This window comes from Mustela lutreola, chromosome 7, assembly GCF_030435805.1.
Source record: "Mustela lutreola isolate mMusLut2 chromosome 7, mMusLut2.pri, whole genome shotgun sequence".
NCBI classification, from domain to species: domain Eukaryota; kingdom Metazoa; phylum Chordata; class Mammalia; order Carnivora; family Mustelidae; genus Mustela; species Mustela lutreola.
Window position 1 is genome coordinate 77,296,254 of NC_081296.1, and position 22,181 is coordinate 77,318,434.

General features: G+C 38.9%; 1 protein-coding gene across 5 annotated transcripts in view; it reads right to left on the bottom strand.

Moving 5' to 3' along the window:
* Positions 1-261: 261 nt before the first annotated feature.
* Positions 262-22,181, bottom strand: part of BCL2L10 (BCL2 like 10) — a 36,711-nt gene continuing 14,791 nt past the window's right edge. For 4 of the 5 annotated variants that reach the window (XM_059181571.1, XM_059181569.1, XM_059181570.1 and 1 more), the window contains 2 exons: positions 3,006-3,194; positions 262-1,085 (listed from right to left, as the gene is read on the bottom strand). Coding sequence is in view for 2 of the 5 variants with exons in the window: in XM_059181568.1 (XP_059037551.1) it covers positions 3,155-3,194 (40 nt within the window). In the remaining 3 variants the exon portion in view is untranslated. Of the gene's footprint in view, positions 1,086-3,005; positions 3,195-19,972; positions 20,116-22,181 lie in introns of those variants that run through there. The other variant, XM_059181567.1, reaches the window with a different exon arrangement.

Genomic DNA, 22,181 nt, shown 5'->3' on the forward strand with positions numbered 1-22,181 from the left:
CATTGTGGTTTTGATTTGCACCTCTGTTCTTATCAAGGTACCAGTCCTAGTGGATTAAAACCCCACCCTCATGATCTCATGTAACATTAGGGACTTAAGAGATGTAATACTTTCCAAATGTAGTCACACTGGGAGTTAGGACAGCTCTGTGTAAACGTGGGGGTGAGAGAACGCAGTCCTTAACTGTCAGTCCCACATTTACTTACTACATCTCTTAAGTTGTAAGAGATCCAGGGGAGGGAGTCTTAGATCATAAATGTCTTATTCAAAAATTTTTATTTGACAGAGATCACAAGCAGGCAGAGAGAGGAGGGGAAGCAGGCTCCCCACTGAGTAGAGAGCCCGATGCGGGGCTGGATCCCAGGACCCTGGGATTGTGACCTGAGCTGAAGGCAGAGGCTTTAACCCACTGAGCCACCCAGGTGCCCCTCAGATTTTTTTTTTTAAAGATTTTATTTATTTGACAGCACAAGCAGGGGGATGGGTAGAAAGAGAGGGAGAAGCAGGATCCATGTAGGGAGCTTGATGGGGGCCTCAACCCTAGGACCCTGGAATCATGACCCACGCTGAAGGCAGCTGCCCTTCTTCAAATTCCACTTGAAAAGCAAAAGAGAAATCTTGGTAGTTTGTCATTCAGCTCAAATACTAACTCTCAGGGAGACATACAGGCAGGCATGAGACCATTCAAGAACATAGCAGCCAGCTGAGGTGCCTGGATGGCTAAGCTGGTTGAACATCCAGGTCTTGATCTCACTCAGGGTTTTGAGTTTGAGCCCTGCACTGGGCTCCATGCTGGGTGTTCTGGGTTAAAGATGAGGTTTTTTTTTTTTTTTTTTCTTCTATTCCTCATTTCCCATCTGGCTATTTTTTCGGTCCTCAGATCTTTAAGGCTGAAGGACGGAGGGCTCATCTTCTGTAACTTCATGTGAATGGGGTTGTAGAGCTATCCCTACCTATGGGACCAAAACTGTCCCTACGGAGGGCCACTGTTGCAGAGTCCAGATGGTGCGCGGGGGCGGACTTGTTCTGAGTACTAAGGATCATGTTCTGGCTCAGTGAAGGAGTCAGGAACTGCTTCCACGTATCTGGACAACAGAAGAGAACAAAGTGAAGAGAACACACTGGGATTATCATAACGAAAAGAAGAAGAGCAATGTGATGACCCTTTATCATGGGCTGTAGCCCACCTCCTGACCAGGAGTGTAACCAGTCACACAAAGAGCACCAGTTTGATTACTCCCATCTATTTCTGTTAGTATCGAAAGAATTCTGTTCTATTTCTGTTAGTATCGAAAGAATTCTGCCTTAGTAATGGCATATATTCCTCCTTGTGCTGCTTATTTTAAGACCTCTAATGCCATTCTACTTTCCAGAACTGCTTTATGCATTTGGGTCATTTCAGTGTTTAATACTGTAATGCTCTTTTGAGAATCATTTAAGGCCTTCAGTGTGCACTGATCAAGGACTTCAATGGGCCATATGCCATTTTCTAAGCCTGATGGAAGAAAAATAGAGGTCAGATTTCTAGACCCAATGGAACATGGGTCCTATCTGTCAGTTCTGGGAGCCTATCCCCGGGTTGGCATATTGTCTGAAGGTAAGAGGAAGGCCTCTTATGGCCTGGAGAGTTCCATGTAATATTTTCCATAGGCCGCCAAGAAAACACCTTCTTAGTAATGGAAATATCCGTGTGTGTGCTGGTACTGAGGTGACACATGGGCTATGCACTGCTACAAATAATGCTCATCTGTATCGTGTAATGGAGAAGACCACTAAGGGCGGCCTGCAGTGCTTGGTAGGGGCAGTAAACCACAAATCCGGTAAGAAGATTGGTTGTGTAGCTCAGCATAATGTGCCCATTGTTAAAAAAAAAAAAATTTAGGTATGGTATGCACATCTGCTAAAACTTTGGATACACAGGGAGAGATATCTGGGACATATGCATGTCATTTAGTCTCAGTATTAGCATTAATAACTTCCTCTTTGACTTGCAGTCAGGGTATCAATGGCCATTAGGTTTTGGAGGCCCACTTTTCAAATGTGTGGGTGGCTTCGCGTTGTATTTGGTTAAAAGTGGCTCCTGTCTGCTTGGCTAAAGCCTCTACTTACAATGTGACATTGACAGAGGTACCTCCTAGGGCAAATGTGGGTGAAGGATAAAACCATCAAGAAGCCCTCTTTGCCTTGTCTAGCCTTTACAATATCCTAGGAATGAGGAATTGTGGGTAAGTGGGAGAGGACTGGTCTCTCGAGAGAAGGGCATCCCTAAGTGCATTCTCCAATCATGAAGCAAGGTGAGACCATCCCTTATCTCCACTATTTTATACTTAGCCCCATGGAGTGGGGTAACGCTCTGATTTTTAGTATATGTGCTGCCGAAGCGAGCACAACGCTCTGATTTTTAAGGAGCAATTTTGTCATGCCAGCCACAGAGAAGTGCTCAAGGTGATACGAGAGTCCCACAACTGCTGGGGAGTCCATCCCCTCATCCCGCTGTCTCAATCATCCATAGGCCCACAGGGTCCTTTTTATTATCCCCCACAGAGTAACCATCAGGGAAACTGTTTACATGGGAGCTCTTAGAGCAATCTCTCTGAAGTTTACCTCCAGTTGTCTAGCTTAGGCAAACAACATTTAAAGTTGAAACTAGACTCGAACATCATAAGGATACCATACTGGAACAGTTTTTCTAAATTCACCCTTATTTCCAGAAATAGCCAAATCAAAACTCATTAGTGTTAAAACAAGCCCAGTTTTAACTAACTTGGCCCAATTATTCACATAAGCTCATCAAGAACAGTGACTGATCATTAGGTCCTTATAAAAAGTTCCAAGTAAAGCAGATTTTAAAGGAATCTCTAGATTAAACTCAAGGCCAGAGACAAGCCAAATTCTCATCATCGGACCTGCCTGCAATTCCTGTTGATTTGAGTGAATTTCTCTTCTTCAGATGCCCAAAATATGCTGTGATTCTTGCACCCTCCAGGAAGACATTCCTTACTCACCTGGTAAGGTCGCTGGGAACTCTGCAAGCAAGGAATCAGGCCAACAGTTCCAAGAGGCTCCCTTGGTTCCGTAAGGTCAATCTTAATTCCTTAAAGCGGTCTGGTCGTATCTGAGGTGATGCATTTCTCTCTCAAGCACGACATTCCAGTCAAAGCCTTTGTAATATAACCAATCTTCCAAACAGTGTCCTGTTAGGAGAACAGGTTTTTATTTAACTTACACAAGTAACTATAATTGCCACAGAAGGAAGAATACTCAGTTTCAGGACTGTGGAGGGTTGAGGTAGGGAGAAAAATTAAATGTTTCAATTTGTTCATGAAGGATATTTTATCATTTTCCTCAATTCATTCAGTCCTATATTAGTTTTTGTTTGAATGTGGCTTTTCCATTATTTCTGGAAATTCTTACCTAGCTCAGTTTTGAATATACCAAAAACCATTATTTGTCAGAAGTTCCCTTTATGAATCTCTTTGAAGAAGAAACACATTTTGCAAGAGCATCAAATGAGGGGTGGCTGGCTCTTGATTTTGGCTCAGGTCCCTACAATTGAGCCCCACATCAGGCTCTGAGCTCAGCAGGGAATCTGCTTGAGGATTCTCTTTGCCCCTCCCCCTGCTCATGTGCTCTAGACTAAATCTTAAAACTATAAATGACAAACAAAAAAACAAAACCACCCCAAAAAACCAATCCTCAAATGGACATGGTTAAAGATCTGAAAGTTCATTATAATGCAACTGACAAGGAAATCTGGTTATTTCTGTGACATAACATACCGATCACTTAAGTAGTGGCCTTATACTAGGACATAGTAAAACAAGGAACTTCATATATTTTCTAGGCTCGTTATAGCACTTACCCATATAATATAAACTAATGCTCATCACTGTTGGTTTGACAGTGCTTTCCAAGTAACTGAAAATACCAAATAAACAAGCCTAATTAGTAAAAAAGACTTCATGTGCCATTTCAAATCATGGAGTTTGTTGAACACCTCAGAAAGTTTTAAAGCACATCCCCAAACAGGATTATAGATCATTATACATTTAATATTTATATCAAAAATACTGTTTTTATTTGAATTCCAGTTATTTAACATACAGGGTAAGTTTCAGCTATATAATCCAATGATCCACCACTGCCATCCAACCCGTGGTGCTCCTCACAAGCAGTACACTCACTCCTTCATCCCCATCACCTCACCCGCCTCCATTCTGATGACCATCAGTTTGTTCTCTTTGTTTCTCTCCCCCTAGTCCCTCCTTTGTTTTGCTCTGTAAATTCCACCTGAGCGAAACCATACGGTATTTGTCTTTCTCTGAGTGACTTATCTTGCTTAGCATTATACTCTCTAACTCCATCATGTCATTGCAAAGGCAAGATTTCAATCTTTTTTTTATGGCTGGGTAATAATTCATTACACACACACACACACACACACACATCTTCTTTATCCATTAATCAGTCAGTGGACACTTGGGCTGTTCCAATATTTTGGCCACTGTGGATAATGCTGCTGTAAATATCGGGGTATGTATCCCTTTGAGCTACTGGTTTTTGCTTTCTTTGGGTAAATATTTTTAGGGTATTTATTAGGGTATTTATTTTTAACTTTTTTAATTTTAACTTTTATACTCTTAATTCTTTAAATTTTTTTTTATTTTTTATAAACATATAATATATTTTTATCCCTAAGGGTACAGGTCTGTGAATCGCCAGGTTTACACACTTCACAGCACTCACCAAAGCACATACCCTCCCCATAATTTTAACTTTTATACTCTTAACTTAGGGTATTTATTTTTAACTTTTTTGGGAACCTCCATATTGTTTTCCAGTGTATCAGCACCAGAAAAAAAATAGACTTTGTTAAAACAAAGATTGTTTTAGAGGCAAGGAAGGACATTACTATAGTAACAAGTGGATATAACAAATATTAATATTTATGCACCCAATACTGGAGCACCTAAGAAGATAAAGCAAGGATTTACAGACCTAAAGAGAGAAACTGATGGTAATACAGCAGTAATGGAGGGGGGGCGGTCTTTAAAACTCCCATTTCCATCAATGGGATAGATGGAGGCAGAAAATCAATAAGGAAAATAGTCTTTGAAGGAAACATTAGACCAGATGGACAGAACATATATTCAGATCATCCCATCCCTAAACAGAATATACATCCTTTTCAAGTGCACATGGAATGTTCTCCAGACTAGAACATAAATCAGGCCACAAAACAAGCCTCAGTAAATTTAAGGAGATTTAACTCCTAGCATGTATCTTTTCCTTTTTTAAAGATTTTATTTATTATTTATTTGACAGAGAGAGATCACAAGTAGATGGAGAGGCAGGCAGAGAGAGAGAGAGATAGAGGGAGCAGGCTCCCTACTGAGCAGAGAGCCCGATGCGGGACTCGATCCCAGGACTCTGAGATCATGACCTGTGCCGAAGGCAGCGGCTTAACCCACTGAGCCACCCAGGCGCCCACATGTATCTTTTCTGATCATAATGGTATGAGACAAATCCCAGCAAAGAAGGACTAGAAAAAAAAAAAAAAGCATAGGGAGACAGTACAATCTACCCATTGTTCAAGGAAGCAAGCCAAGAAGAAAAGAAAATACATGGAGGTAAATGAAAATGAAAAGAAAACAATAGTGCAAGATCTTTGGGATACAGAGAAAGCAGTTCTAAGAGGGACGTATATAGCGCTACAAGCCTAATTCCAAAGGAAAAAAAAAAGGCTCAAGTAAGGTTCCAGGGGAGTAGAGGGAAAGAAAGTATAACGATCAGAGCAGAAATAAATCAAAGAGACTAAAAAAAGAAAAAGTAGGGGAAAAAAGTCAGGCCCTCCTCCCCCTGAAGACCAGTGCAAACTCTGCCAACACAACCCTTGACCTCAACCATCGGCACAGGGCAAGTTTCACAAGCATACGACTGTGTACCTTGTTAAAATGCGCCTCTCCCCTGCTGGGAACCAGGCCCTGCACAGAGCAGGCAAAGCGAACCTGGATCTGAGGAAGGTGATGCCCAGGACTCAACCGCAGAACAAGCACAGCACACCCAGGAGACACTCTGAAGTGCCAGGCCCCAGGGAACAGGGGACACGGCACTGCATTTCTGGCCCTATTCTTCAGAAGGCTGCTATCGCTAAGAGCGAGAGAAGTGGCTGGCTTTCCTCACACATATACAACATAAAGAGGAGACACAGAAATCTGTCCCAAATGAAAGAACAGGACCAAATCAAAGCAACAAATCTAAGTGAAACGAATATAAATAATATGCCTGATTGACTCAATCGAATGTGGTAACATCTGTATTATGGGGATGTTAGAGGAGAGAAGGGGACAGAAAATTTATTTGAGTAACAGCTGAAAACTTCCCTCATCTGGGAAAGGAAACAAATCTATGAGCACAGAGAGCCCCCAACAAATTCACAGAAGGTGCACACCAAGACACACAGCAATTAATGTGGCAAAAATATAGTGATAAAAAAAATTTCAAAGCAGGAAAAAATCACATACAAGGGAAACTCCAAAAAGCTATCAGTACAGTTTTCAGTAGTCACTTGGCAGCTCAGAAGGGAGTGGCATGATATACTGAAAATGCTGACAGGAAAGAAGTCTGCAGCCAAGAATACTCTGTTCAGCAAGTACATCATTCAGAATAGAGGGGGAGAGAGAGTTTCACAGACAAAAATGAAAGGCGTTCCCGACCACTAAACTAGCCCTGCAAGAAATACTAAAGGGAACTGTTTGGAAAGGCCAGACTGAAAGTGATAGTACAAAGAGAGGAAACACAAAAGCAGTAAAAATAAGTATTTCTGTAAAAGCCAGTCAAGGGATCCATGAAAGGATGCTAACTATGACACCATATGTGTAAAACATAGCAGGCAGAGGAGTATACAATATATTCATACTTAAGTAACTATCAACTTCATACAGATGCTATTACGCAGAAGATGTTACGCAGAAGATGTGTGGAAACCTGATTGTAACCACACACACAGTAACACATACGCAAAGAATAAAGAGAAGGGAACACAAGTTATCACTAAAGAAAGCCAACAAACCATGAAAGAGCAAAAGAGGAAAGGATTAGAGAAAAATCTACAGAAACAACCTCAAAACAAGTAACAAAATGGCAATAAATACACATCAATAATTACTTTGAGTGTAAACTGACTAAACGCTCCAATCAAAAGGCAGAGGGTGGTAAGCGAATAAAAAACAAGACCCATCATAATGCTGCCTACAAGAGACTAATTTCAAACCTAAACACAACTGCATTTGGAAAATGAGGGGATGGAAAAGATTTATCATGTAAATGGATGTCAAAAGAGAGCTGGGGGCAGATGGGTGGTGTGTGCCCGGGTGGCTCAGTCAGTTGAGCAGCTGCCTTTGGCTCAGGTCATGATCCCAGGGTCCTGGGATCGAGCCCTGCATCGGGCTCCCTGCTCAGTGGGGAGCCTGCTTCTCCCTGTCCCTCTGCCTGCCACTCTGTCTACTTGTACTCTCTGTCAAATAAATACATGAAGGAAATAATATTAACACAATAATAGTAGGGGATGTTAACATCCCACATACACTGATGGACGGATCATCCAAACAGAAAATCAGTAAGGGAACACTAGCTTTGAATGATCCTCTGGACCAGCTGGATTTAACAGACATACTGAGATCACTGCATCCTAAAACAGAATGAATACACATTCTTTTCAACTGCACATGGAGCATTCTCCAGAATGGGACACAAGTCACAAAACAAGTCTGAATAAATTTTTTAAAAAACTGAAGTCATACCATGCATCTTTTCTGACCACAACATTACGAAACTAGAAATCAACCACAAGAAAAAAGCTGGAAAGACACAAATACATGTAAGTTAAGTAAGATGCTACTGAACAACGAATGGGTCAACCAAAAAAATAGAATTATATGGAAACAAGTGAAAACAAAACCACAATGCCCCAAAATCTCTGGGATGCAGCAAAAGTGGTTCTAAAAGGGAAGTATAGAATATAGGCCTGCCTCAAGGAGCAAGAAAAGTCTCCCACAACCTAAGTTTATACCTAAAACGATCTACAAAAAGAAACAAAACCCAAACCAAACTCAAGGAAGGAAATAATAAAGTTAGAGCAGAAATAATACATAATCTAAAAAAATAGATGAAACTAGGAACTGGTTCTTTGAAAAGACCAATAAAACTGGTAATCTTCTAGACAGATTCAAGAGCGAGAGACAGAGACAGAGGACTCAAAATCACAAATGAAAGAAATAACAACCAACACAACAGAGTATTGTTGTGTTGTTCAGATGTTGCACAACTTTAACAGATTATTATGAAAACCTATATGCCAACAAATTGGACAACTGAGAAGAAATGGATAGATTCCTAGAAACATAGAACTTAGCAAAACTAAAGCAGGAAGAGAAAATTTGAACAGACCAATTACCAACAATGAAAGTTAATCAGTAATATTTGAAAATTCCCCTAAACAGAAGTCCAGAACCAGAGAGCTTCACAGGTGGATTCTATCAAACATTTAAAAATTAATACCTATTCTTTACAAACTGTTCCAAGAACAGAGGAGGAAGGCAAACTTCCAAATTCATTCTACAAAGCCAGTATCACCCAGACACCAAAACCAGATAAAGACACCACAAAAAAAAAAAAAAAAAAAAAGGAACCACAGGCCAACATCCCTCATGAACACAGATACAAAAAACCCCAACAAAGTATCAGCCAACTGAATCCAACAGTATACTGAAAAAATCATTCACCACAATGAAATGGGAATTATTCCTAGGGTGCAAAACTGGTTCAATATTGGCGAGTCAAATCAACAGGATATTTCACACCAATAAGAATAAAAACCATATGATCACTTCAATAGATACAGGAAAACCACTCCACCAAGTACAACATCCATCCATGATAAAACCCTCAACAAAGTAGGCTTAGAGGGAACACAATGAAGGCCATATATGAAAAACTCACAGCTAACATCATATTCAATGGGAGAAAACAGAGCTTTTCTCCTAAGATGGGGAACAAGCAAAGGTGTCCAGTCTCACTATTTTTATTCAACACCGTACTGGAAGTCCTAGCCACAGCAATTAGACAACAAAGAAATAAAAGGCATCCAAACTGGTAAAGTAGTAATAAAACTATTTGCAGATGATACTGTATGTATAGAAAACCCTGAAGAATCCAAAAATCCATTAAAACTGAAAAATGAATACAGTAAAGTCATAGACTACAAAAATCAATGTAGAGAAACCTGTTGTATTTCTACTCACTAATAATGAAGCAAAGAACATGAAATTAAGGAAACAATCCCATTTACAATTGCACCAAAACCAGTAATATATCTAGGAATAAATTTAACCAAGGAGGTGAAAGACCTGTAGTCTGAAAACTGTTGAACACTGATGAAAAAATTAAAGACAATGCAAAGAAATGGAAAGATATTCTGTGCTCATGGACTAGAAGAAGAAATATTGTTAAAATGTCTATACTACCCAAAGCAGTGTATAGATTTAATGCAATCCCTATCCAAATACCAACAGCATTTTTCACAGCACTAGAACAAACAATTCTAAAATTTGTACGGAAGCACAAAAGACCTCAAATACTCAAAGCAATCTTGAAAAGGAAAAAACTGGAGGTATCACAATTCTAGATTACAATGTGGTAGTAATTAAACCAGTATGGTATTGGCATAAGACAGACATGTGGATCAATGGAATAGAACAGAAAACCCCAAAATAAACCCCATGGTTAAACAGTTAATTAATCTTCAACAAAGGAGGAATGAATATACAACAGAAAAGAAACAGTCTCTTCAACAAATGGTGTTGGAAAAACTGGACAGCTACATGTAAACGAATGCAGTGGGACCACTTTCTATCACTATACACAAAAATAAAGTCAAAATGGTTTGAAGATGTAAATGTGAGACCCAAAGCCATGAAACTCCTAGAAGAGAGCACAGGCAATAACTGGTCAGACACTGGCCATAGCAACATTTTTCTAGATATGTCGCCTGAGGCAAGGGACATAAAAGCAAAAATAAACTACTAGGACTATATCAAAATAAAAAGTTTCCCTAAAGCAAAGGAAACCGTCAATTAAAGGCAACCAACTCAATGGGAGAAGATGTTTGCAAATGACATCCAGTAACAGGTTAGTATCCAAAAATACATAAAGAACTAATAAAACTCAACACCCTCCCCAAACAATTTTAAAATGGGCAGAAGATATGAACAGATATTTCTCCAGAGACACAGAGTTGGCCAACAGATATATGAAAAGATGCTCAACATCACTCATAAAGGAGTTGCAAATCAGAACTACAATGAGGTATTACCTCATACCTGTCAGAATGGCTTAAATAAAAAACACCATCAACAACAAGTATTGGCAAGGATGTGGAGAAAAATAAACTCTCTTGTACTGTTGATGGGAATACCAACCAGAGCAACCACTGCAGAAAACAGAATGGAGGTTCCTCAAAAAATTAAAAATAGGGCGCCTGGGTGGCTCAGTGGGTTAAGCCGCTGCCTTCAGCTCAGGTCATGATCTCAGGGTCCTGGAATCGAGTCCTGCATCGGGCTCTCTGCTCAGCAGGGAGCCTGCTTCCTCCTCTCTCTCTCTCTCTGCCTGCCTCTCTGCCTACTTGTGATCTCTCTCTGTCAAATAAATAAATAAAATATTTTTAAAAAATTAAAAATAGTATTACTGTATGATTCAGGAACTGCACAACTGGGTATTTAACCAAAAAACCCAAAAACACTAATTCAAAGGGATACATGCACCCCCATGTTTACTGCAGCATTATTTATAATAGCCAAACAATGGAAGCAGCCCAAGCATCCACTGATGATGAATGAATAAAGAAAATATATATGTAGAATACATTATTATTCAGCTATAAAAAGAATGGAATCTTGCCATTTGCAACAACATGGATGGAGCTAGAGAGAATAATGCTAAGGGAAATAAGTCGGCCAGAGAAAGACAAATACTATATGATCTCATTCACATGTGGAATTAGCAAAGGAGCAAAGGGGGAAAAAGGGCAAAACAGACAAACCCTTAGCCAGATTCATCCAAAAAAGAGAAAGTATCTAAATAAATAAAATCAGAAGTAACAACTCACACCAGAGAAATACAAACGATTGTAAGAAAATATTGTGACAAATTATATGCCAACAAATTGGACAACCTAGAATAAAGGGATATATTCCTAGAAAAATACAACCTTCCAAAAATGAACCAGGAAAAAAACAGACCACCTGAACAGACCAATTCCTAGTAGTGAAATTTAATTGGTAATCAAAAAATCACCAAAAATAGTTGTTCAGAACCAGAGGGATTCACAGGTAAATTTTACTACTCATTTAAGGAAAAATACACAATTATTTTCAAACTATTTGAAAAAGAGTTAGGAAAGCTTCCAAATTCATTTCATGACACCAGTATTACCCTAATACCAAAACCACAGGCATCATACATACACACACACACACACACACACACACACACACACACACACACACACAATCTCCAGTCCAATATCCCTGAAGACTTTTGCATCTATGAGGATGAAAGATGGAAAAAAACAATATAAGCCAACTGTATACAGTAATATAGTAAAAAGATCATTCACTGCAGATCATGTGGGATTTATTCCAGGGATGCAAAAATGGTTCACTATTTGCAAAAAACAATCAGTGTTATACACCACATCATCAAAACAAAGGATTAAGATCATACAATCATCTCAAATGCTGCAGAAAAAGTATTTGACAAGATTCAGTGTCAACTCATGATAAAAGTCTGAACAAAGTGGGGTTAGAGGGAATATACCTCAATATAATAAAGGCCATATATGAAAACCCACAGCTAACATAATACTTAGTGAAAAAACAGAGCTTTCTATGTAAGGTCAGAAACAAGACAAGGATGTCCATTCTCACCACCATTATTCACCACTGTACTGGAAAGTCCTAGCCACAGCAATTAGACAAGAGAGAAGGTACATCCATCTCTTGGTAAAGTAGTAAACTATCACTATTTGCAGACTGTATGATATGATACACAGAAAATCCTGAAGATTCCATCAAAAAATTATAAGAAGTGATAAATGAAGTTAGTAGAGGGGCAGGATACAAAATTAATACCCAGAAATCAGCAGCATTTCTATACACTGATAACAAAGTAACAGAAAGACAAATTAAAAAATACCATCTGCACTTGTACCAGAAAGAATAAAATACCCTGGAATAAAATTAACTAAAGAGATGAAAGACCTGTGCTCTGAAAACTAAAACATGGGTCAAAGAAACTGAAAATGCACAAATGGAAATATATTCTGTGCCCATGTACTGGAAGAATATTGTTAAAATTTCCATTATATCCAAAAGAATCTAGAGATTCAGTGCAATCCCTATCAAAATACTTACAGCATTTTTCACAAAATCAAACAAATAATGCTAAAGTCTGTATGGAATTAAAGAAAACCCCAAAGAGCCAAAGAAATTTTGAGAAAGAACAAAGATGGATGTATCCAAATCCCAGATTTTAAGATACACTACAAAGAGCAGTACTCAAAACAGTATGGTACTCGCACGAAAACAGACACAGAGATCAATGGAACAGAATAGACAGCCCAGAAATAAACCCACTATTATATGGTCAATTTATCCATGAAAAAGGAGGCAAGAATATACAACAGGGAGAAAGACAGTGTTTTCAACAAATGGTGCTGGGAAAACTGGATAGCTACATGCAAAGGAATGAACCTGTACCACTTTCTTACAACTTATATAAAAATAAACTCAAAATGGATTAAAGACCTAAATGAGACCTGAAACCATAAACATCCCAGACGAAAACACAGGTAGTATTTTCTCTGACACTGGCCACAGTAACATTTTTCTAGATAGGCTCTCCTAAGGCAAGGGAAACAAAAAATGAACTATTAGGACTACATCAAGTGCTTCCGCAGAGCAAAGTAAAACAATCAACAAAACCAAATGGCAACTTACTGAGTGGAAAAAAGTATTTGCAAATGATGTATCTAGTAAGGGGTAGTCTCCAAAATACATAAAGAACTTATACAACTCAATGCCAAAAAAATAATCCAATTACAAAATGGGCAGAGAACATGAACACTTTTCCAAAGATGTCATACGGGTGGCCAACAGGCACATGGAAAGATGCTCAACATCACTCATCAGGGAAACACAAATCAAAACTATAATGAGAGATCACCTCATACCTGTTAGAATGGCTAAAATAAAAGACACAAACAATAAAAAGTGTTGGCAAGAAATAAGAGATGGCACTTGTGCACTGTTGGTGGGAATCTAAAATGGAAGGCAATGGAGAAAACACTATTAAAGTTCTTCAAAAAGTTAAAAATACCGCATGAGGGGCACCTGGGTGGCTCAGTGGGTTAAAGCTTCGGCCTTTGGCTCAGGTCATGATCCCAGGGTCCTGGGATCAAGCCCCATATTGGGCTCTCTGCTCAGTGGGGATCCTGCTCCCCACCCCACCCCACCTCCGCCTGCTTGTGATCTGTCAAGTAAATAAATAAAATATTTTAAAAAAACACCGTATGATGCAGGAATTCCACTACTGGGTATTTACCCATAGTAAATGAAAACACTAACTGGGAAAATATATGCACCCCTATGTTCATTGCAGCATTATTTATAATACCCAAATTATGGAAGCAGCCCAAGAGTCCATCAACAGACAAACGGAGAAGGAAAATGTACTGTATGTATTTACATTTATATACATATGTGTGTATATATATTTAAATACAGGGAGCCTGGATGGCTCAGTTGGCTAAGCATCTGCCTTTGGCTCAGGTCATGATCCCAGGGTCCTGGGAAATCCCTGCTCAGCAGGGAGTCTACTTCTCCCTCTCCCTTTGGTACTCCCTGTTTGTGCTCTCTCTCTCTCTCAAATAAATAAATAAAGGCTTTAAACATACACCTACATGGATACTAGATTATGTATATATAAAAAGGATGACATCATTCCATTTGAGACAACATGGATGGACCTAGAGGTTATTGTAAGTGAAGTAAGTCAGACATTACACTGCACAGCACTACAGGACTACTTCTTCACGAAGTCACTACCTCCAAGAGCAGGAGATGTAGCTGACTTTCCTTACACACAGAAACAAACACAGAGCATTAGACAAAATGAGAAGACAAAGGAATGTGTCCCAAATGAAAGAACAGGTCAAAAATCATAGCAGGAGAACTAAACGAAAGGGAGATAAGCAATATGCCTGATAAAGGATTTAAAGTAATAGTTATAAAGATACTCACTGGACTTGAGAAAAGAGTGGAGGATTTCAGTAAGACTCTCCACAAGAGACAGAAAATATAAGAAAGAACCAGTCAGAGATCAAGAACTCAGTAACTGAAATGGAAAATATGCAAGAGAGAATAAAGAGCAAACCAGAGGAAACAGAACAAATCAGCTACCTGGAAGACAGAGCAATGAATGGAGAGCAATCCAGCTGAAAAGGAGAAAGAAAAAATAATAAAAAATGGGAATAGATCAGCAACATCACTGAGCACAGAAACATCTGCAATACAGGGATCCCAGAAGGGGAAGAGGGAGAGAAGGGGGTAGAAAATGTATGTGAACAATAGATGAAAACTTCTCAAATCTGAGGAAGCAAATAGAAATCCAGATCCAGGAGGTACAGAGTCCCTAGCAAAATTAACCCAAGGAGAGCCACCCCAAGACATGTAGTAATTCAAGTGGCAAAAAATGGTGCTCAACAGAGAATTTTAAGATGAGCAAGAGAAAAAGAAAACATGCTAACATGTGCCCCACCTCCAGCAGAAAACCTCTGTAGGCTAGAAGAAAGTGGCATGATCCATTTGAAGTGCTGAAAAGAAAAACCATGCAAGCAAGAATACTCTACCCAGGAAGGCTACCATCCAGAATCAATAAAGAGATAAAAAGTTTCCCAAACAAAAGTTGAAGGCATCACCACCAAGTAAGTCCTGTAGGAAATGTTAAAGGGGACTCTTTGAGCCTAAAGGAAAGACAATAAGCAGGAGTAAGAAAAGTACAAGTGCAAAAGCAGTAAATTATGCCTATGTATAAAAAGATCAGTCAACGGATTCACAAAATCAAAGGATACATAGTATGACACCATATACCAAAATAGGGGGAGGAGAGTAAAAATTTCGTGCTTTTAGAGCTGGTTCAAACTTTAATGACCATCAACTTAACGTAGAGTGCTATATGCATACTATATTATATACAAACCTAATGGTAACTGTTAAGTGAAAAACTGGTAATAGATATGCAAAAAAATAAACAGGAATCCCAGTTTATCACTAAAGAAATCCAGCCAATGAGGAGAGAAGAGAACAAGATTAGAGAAGAACTACAAAAATACCTATAAACAAGTAACAAAATGGCAGGAAGTACACATCTATCAGTAATTACTTGCAATGTAAATGGACTAAACTCTCAAAAGACACAGGGTGACAGAATGGATTAAAACAAAAGCAAGACCTGGGGCACCTGGGTGGCTCAGTCAGTTAAGCGTCTGCCTTCAGCTCAGGTCATGATCCCAGGTCAAGCCCCACATCAGGCTCCCTGCTCAGCGGGAAGCCTGCTTCTCTGTCTCCCGTTCCCCCTGATTGTGTTCCCCCTCTCTCTGTCAAATAAAAAAATAAAATCTTTAATTGAAAAAAAAAAAAAAAAGGCAAGACCTATGTTGCCTGCAAAAGACTCATTTCAGACCTAAAGACACAGAACACAAGTAAAGGGATAGAGGTGCCTGGCTGGCTCAGTTGGAGGAGTACATGACTCTTGATCTCGGTGAGTTTGAGCCCCACGTTGGGTGCAGAGATTATATAATAAATAAAACTTTTTAAAAATGTGAGGGTTCCTGGTGGCACAGTCGGTTGAGCGTTTTGACTCTTGGCGTTGGCTCAGGTCGTGATTTGGGGGTCTAAGATCAAGCCCAACTCAGGCTCTGCAATCAGCCCAGAGTCTGTTTAAGGTTCTCCTTCTCCTCCCTCCTTCCATCTGCCCTCCCCCAAACCCTGCTCTAAAAAAAAAAAAAAAAAGGGTGAAAGGTTGGAAAATAATTTATTAACCAAACAGAAGTGAAAAGAATGCTGGGGTCATAATACTTGTATCAAAAAAATAGACTTTGAAAGTAGCACAATAATAGTAGGGCACTTTAAGATCCCATTTACATAACTGGTTAGATCATCTAAACAGAAAAATAACAAGGAAATAATTTTTAATGACTCAAGGACCAGATGGATCTAACATATATTCAGAACATTCCATCCTAAAACAGCTGAATACACATTCTTTTCAAGTGCGCATAAAACATTCACCAGGGTATATCACATGTTAGGCCACAAAACAAGTCTCAACAAATGCAAAAAAATGAAGTTTTATCATTCATCTTTTCTAAGCACAATGGTATTTAACTAGAAATTGGCTATAGGAAAAAGATCTAAAAAGAACACAAATATATGGAAGTCAGGCAACATGCTACTAAACAATGAATGGGTCAACCAAGAATTGAATAAAAAAAAAAAAAAACCACATGGAAACGAATGAAAATAAAAACAGTAACCCAAAATTTTTTGGATGCAGCAACAGTTACTCTAAGAGTGAAGTTTATAGTAATACAGGCCTCCTTCAAGAAGAAAAATCTCAAATCAACAACCTAATCGTAGAATAACCAGTAGAATAAAGATTAGAGCAGAAATAAATGAAACAGAAACTTAAAAAAAAAAAAAAGACCAATGAAATCAGGAACTGGTTTTCTGAAAAGATTAACAAAAAGCCAGACTCCTAAAGGGAGAGAGCAGGGAGGGAGAATGAGCGCACAGTCAAAATCAGAAATTAAAGAGGGCAGGTAACAATCAATACCACAGAATATAAAAAATCATAAGAGAATATTATGAGAAATTATGTGCCAACACATTGGACAAAGTAGAAAAAATGGACAAATTCCTAGAAACATATAAACTACCAAAATTGTGCCAAGAAGAAATGGAAAATTTAAGCAGACAGATTACTAGCAGTGAAACTGAATCACTAATCAAAGAACTTTTTAAGAAGTCCAGATCAGAGGGGTTCACAGGTGAATTCTAACAAACATTTAAAGAAGAATTTAATACCTATTCTTCTCAATCTATTCCAAAAGATAGAAGAGGCAGGAAAATTTCCAAATTCATTCTACAAGGCCAGCCATCACCCAGACACCAAAACCAGATAAAGACACTACAAAAGGTAAAAAAAATTATTCACCACAATCAAGTGGGATTTATTCCTAGGATTTAAAGGTGGTTTACTACCTGCAAATCAATCAATGGGGTACTTCACATCAACACAGATAAAAACCCCATGATCACTTCAAGAGATGCAGGAAAAGCATTTGACCAAGTACAACACCCATCCATAATAAAACCCTCAACAAAGAAGGTTTAGAACATAGCGTAGTAAAGGTCATGTGTGAAAAACCCATAGCTAGTGAAAAACTGAGAGTTTTACCTCTAAGCTCAGGAACAAGACAAGGATGTCCACTCTCACCACTTTTTAAATTCAACATTAACAGCTGAAAGTCCTAGCCACAGCAATCAGACAAGAAATAAAAGGCATCCAAATTAGTAAAGTAGTATGACTCTATTTGTAGATGACATGATACTATATGTAGAAAATCCTAAAGAATCCACAAAAAACTACTAGAACTGCTAAGTAATTCAGTAAAGTTGCAGGATACAAAATCCATATATAGAAATGTACTGCATTTCTACTTGGTAATAATGGAAGTAGCAGGAAGAAAATGTAAGACAATAGTCCATTTACAATTGCACCAAAAATACCTAGGAATAAACTTAAAAGGAGGTAAAAGGAACTATCCTCTAAAAATTATAAAACACTGAGGAAAGAAATTGAAGATAACACAAACACATGGAAAGATATCCCATGCTCATGGACTGGAAGAATAAATACTGTGAAAATGTCCATACTACCTAAAGAAATCTACAGACTTAATGTAATCCCTATCCAAATACCGATAGCATTTTTCACAAAAGTATCAGAAATAACTCTAAAATTTGTGCGGATCCATGAAGATAGGCAAAAGCAATCTTGAGAAAGACGAACAAAATTGGAGCTATCACAATCTCAGATTTCAAGATATACTATAAAGCTTAGTAATTAAACCAGTATGGTACTGGCACAAAAAACAGACACACAGACCAACAGAACAAAGAGCCCAGAAATAAACCCATGATTATATGGTCAATTAATTTATGACAAAGGAGGCCAGAATATGCAATGGGAAAAAGACAGGCTCTTCAATAAACGGTGTTGGGAAAACTGGACAGCTACATGTGAAGAATGAAACTGGACTTTCTTACACCCTAACAAAAATAAGCTCAAAATGGACTTAAGACTGAAATATGAGACCTCAAAGCCTAAAGCCCTAGAAGAGAAAGGCCTGGATGGCTCAATTGGTTAAGTGTCCAACTCTTGGTTTTGGTTCAGGTCATGATCCTGGGGTCATTAGACTGAATCCTGTGTTGGGCAGCGTGCTTAACACGGGGAGTCTGCTTGGGATTCTCCCTCTCCCTCTGCACCTCCCCCCATGCACATGAACACTCTCTAAAATAAGTAAATCTTAAAAAAAAAAAAAAATCCCAAAGGAGAACACAGGCAGTAATTGCTCTGACCCTGGCTATACCAACTTTTTTTAGATATTTCTCCTCAGGCAAAGGAAACAAAAGCTATTGGGACTACATTAAAATAAAAAGCTTCTGCACAGCAAAGCTAACAACAAAACAAAGACAACCTACAGAATGGGAGAAGATATTTGCAAACCAATAATGATTTAGTACCCAAATATTGAAGAACATATGCAACTCAACACCAAAAAAAGCAAATAAGCCAATTTAAAAAATGGGCAGAAGACATGGACAGACATTCCTCCAAAGAAGACATCCAGATGGCCAAGAGGCATATGAAAAGATGCTCAGCATTCCTAATCACCAAGGAAATGCAAATGTAGACCACAATGAGATATCACCTCACACCCGTCAGAATGGCTAAAATAAGAAACAAGAGGAATGCCTCGGTGATGCAGTTGGTTGAGTGTGACTCTTGGTTTCAGCTCAGGTTGTAATCTCCGAGTTGTGAGATCGATCCCCATGTTGGGGCTCCCGTGCTCAGCATGGAATCTGCTTAAGACTGTCCCTCTCTTTCTCCCTTTGCCCCTCCCCCCATTCGAGGCACAAGCAGATGCACACTCTGTTTCTCAAATAAATAAATCTTTTTAAAAAAAAATTATTTATTTATTTGACAGAGATCACAAGTAGGCAGAAAGGCAGGCAGAATAGAGAGGGGAAGCAGGCTCCCTGCTGAGCAGAGAGCCCAATGCGTGTTTGATCCCAGGACTCTGAGATTCCCAGGACTCTAATAATTCCACTATTGGGTATTTTCCCAAAGAATACAAATACAATAAAGATACATGCACCCCTATGTCTATTTGCAAAACTCAAGATATGGAAGCCACCCAAGTGTTCCTCAATATATATCACATCTTCTTTATTCATTCATATTCATATATGCACATACATATACACAACAGAATATTACTCAGCCATAAAAAAGAATTAAAATTTTCCATTTGCAATAACAAGGATGGGTCTAGAAAGTATAATACTAAGGATAATAAGTCAGTCAGAAAAACAAACACCACATGATTCCACTCATATGGAATTTAAGAAACACAACAAATGAACAAATAAAAAAAAAAAAAAAGAGAGAGAGAGACAAAAAACTAGACTGTTAAATACAGAGAACAAACTGATGTTACCAGAAGGGAAGATGAGTGGGAGAAATGGGTGAAATAGGTGATGGCCTATATTAAGAATATACTCAACCAGGGCGCCTGGGTGGCTCAGTGGGTTAAAGCCTCTGCCTTCAGCTCAGGTCATGATCCCAGGATCCTGGGACTGAGCCCCGCATCGGGCTCTCTGCTCAGCTGGGAGTCTGCTTCCCCCTCTCTCTGTCTCTGCGTACTTGTGATCTCTGTCAAATAAATAAACAAAATCTTAAAAAAAAGAATACACTCAACCACGAGGAGCACTGAGTTATGTATACAACCGTTGAACCCCATGTGGTACTTCTGAAATTAACACTGGAGGTTAATTATGCTGGCATTAATAAAATAATGATTAAGAAAAAAAAAAAAAAACTAAAGAAACTCAAGAAAGAAAAAAAAATACAAAGATTACACCCCGGAAGTAATAGCTGTCTGCGTTGGAAAAACCAGGTGGGAGGATGATGGGGGTGAACAGGGTCCTAAAAGACTTCAAATTTACAGGGAAGGTACAACTGGAATAAAACTGGGTTTGAAGCAAACAACATTTACCCTAAGTGCCCATCTAGATTCTAAAAATGCAGGGGAAACCTGAGAGAAGATACTAACAAATACACTACTCTTCCAAGTAGACAACAGATCAGGCAAAAATTCGAGGGACCCACTCTTGTACAGGCTAATGGGTAAGATTCTCACTTGGAAACGCACTTCAACCCAGCATCCCGAGTGCCTTGAACCGTCCCCTTCATCAGTAGCACATCCTGCAATCATCGTCCTCTTAGGAGTCCTGGCTAGTTTAAGGAACAACCATCCACAAGCTAAAAACAAGGAGACTATGTCTTGGGCTTGTGGCTAGAGTCAAGAACACTCCCTCAAACAGGAACACCTCGTCACTTAGCACTGTCAGTGACGCTCACCTTTAGGATATTGTTTAGGATATTGTTTATTACCACAGATGATTAACAGATGTATCTAGTCCTTGATTTACTCCAAGAAACTGACAGGCCCTAAGGTTAAATTACAGTTTGAGCAATGATGCCACTCCAGCCTCCTAAAATGCTAGTGGGGGAAAAAAAAAGTGCTGGAAGAAAAGAAGGCCATCAGCTGAAATCAAGGAGTTTTCCAGTACATGGAAAGTATCTATCACACCCATTCACTACCTATACAACTGGCCAAGAAAACAAAGTGAGAGGGGCGCCTAGGTGATTCAGTGGGTTAAGCCTCTACCTTTGGCTCAGGTCATGATCTCAAGGTCCTGGGATTGAGCCCCGCATCGGGCTCTCTGCTCAGGGGGGAGCCTGCTTCCAATTCTCTGCCTGTCTCTCTGCCTGCTTGTGATCTCCCTCTGTCAAATAAATAAATAAATAAGAAATCTTAAAAAAAAAAAAAAAAAAAAAGAAAAGAAAGTGAGGAAAAAGGAACATTAGTCAGAACTAGTGAGTGTTCAAGATAGTCAGAATTTATAATCTATCTATTAGTCAGATACTATATATTAATATATATTAAATTTCTCCTCAGGATAGCCATAACCAAATAATAAATATAACAGGGAAAAACTGATCCTTTGACTCAGGGATGAAATTGAGTTATACTGAAAACCTAAGTCAGTTTAAGCAGAAAAGGGAATGTATGGAGTCCCAAGTAGCTTTGGGCACAGTCACATTGTGAGACCCCAGCAATGTTTCTCAACATTCTATCCTACCCCATATCTCTGACTTGCATCCTTCTGCGAGGTCTTCTCTTCCAGACAGACTCTCTCCATGAATTGGACACCCCAGCTGAGAAAGAGTCTCATCTGGTAATATCCACAGAAATCCTAAAATTGAGTCCTGCTAACTTACTTCACCGAGGAATGGACTCTGTTAGGTCAGGTCTGGGTCATTTTTCTCAACTTGGGGTAGGGTCAAATGGGGAGAGTCAGTATCACCAGAACGACATGGCTAACAACAAAGGAGGGGTAGTTCCCCCTAGGAAACCTATGGGTGTTGGGGGAAATGGGGAAGACAAAATATCCTCTCTAGATTCCATTCCCCATAGCAGTAGAACCCAAAGTGTTGGAATACACCTAAGAATATAGGATCTGTACAAAGGAAAGCATAAGACACCTAAAATACATTAAAGAATTCATGTTCTTAGACATGTTCTTTATAATATCGTAAAGATACTACTTATTCCCAAATTGATCTATGACCAATCCCATTCTATTAAAAAATCCTAAAAAGCAACATCTTAATGGATTCTTTATAAATTGTTTTTCAGAATTCACCTTAAACAA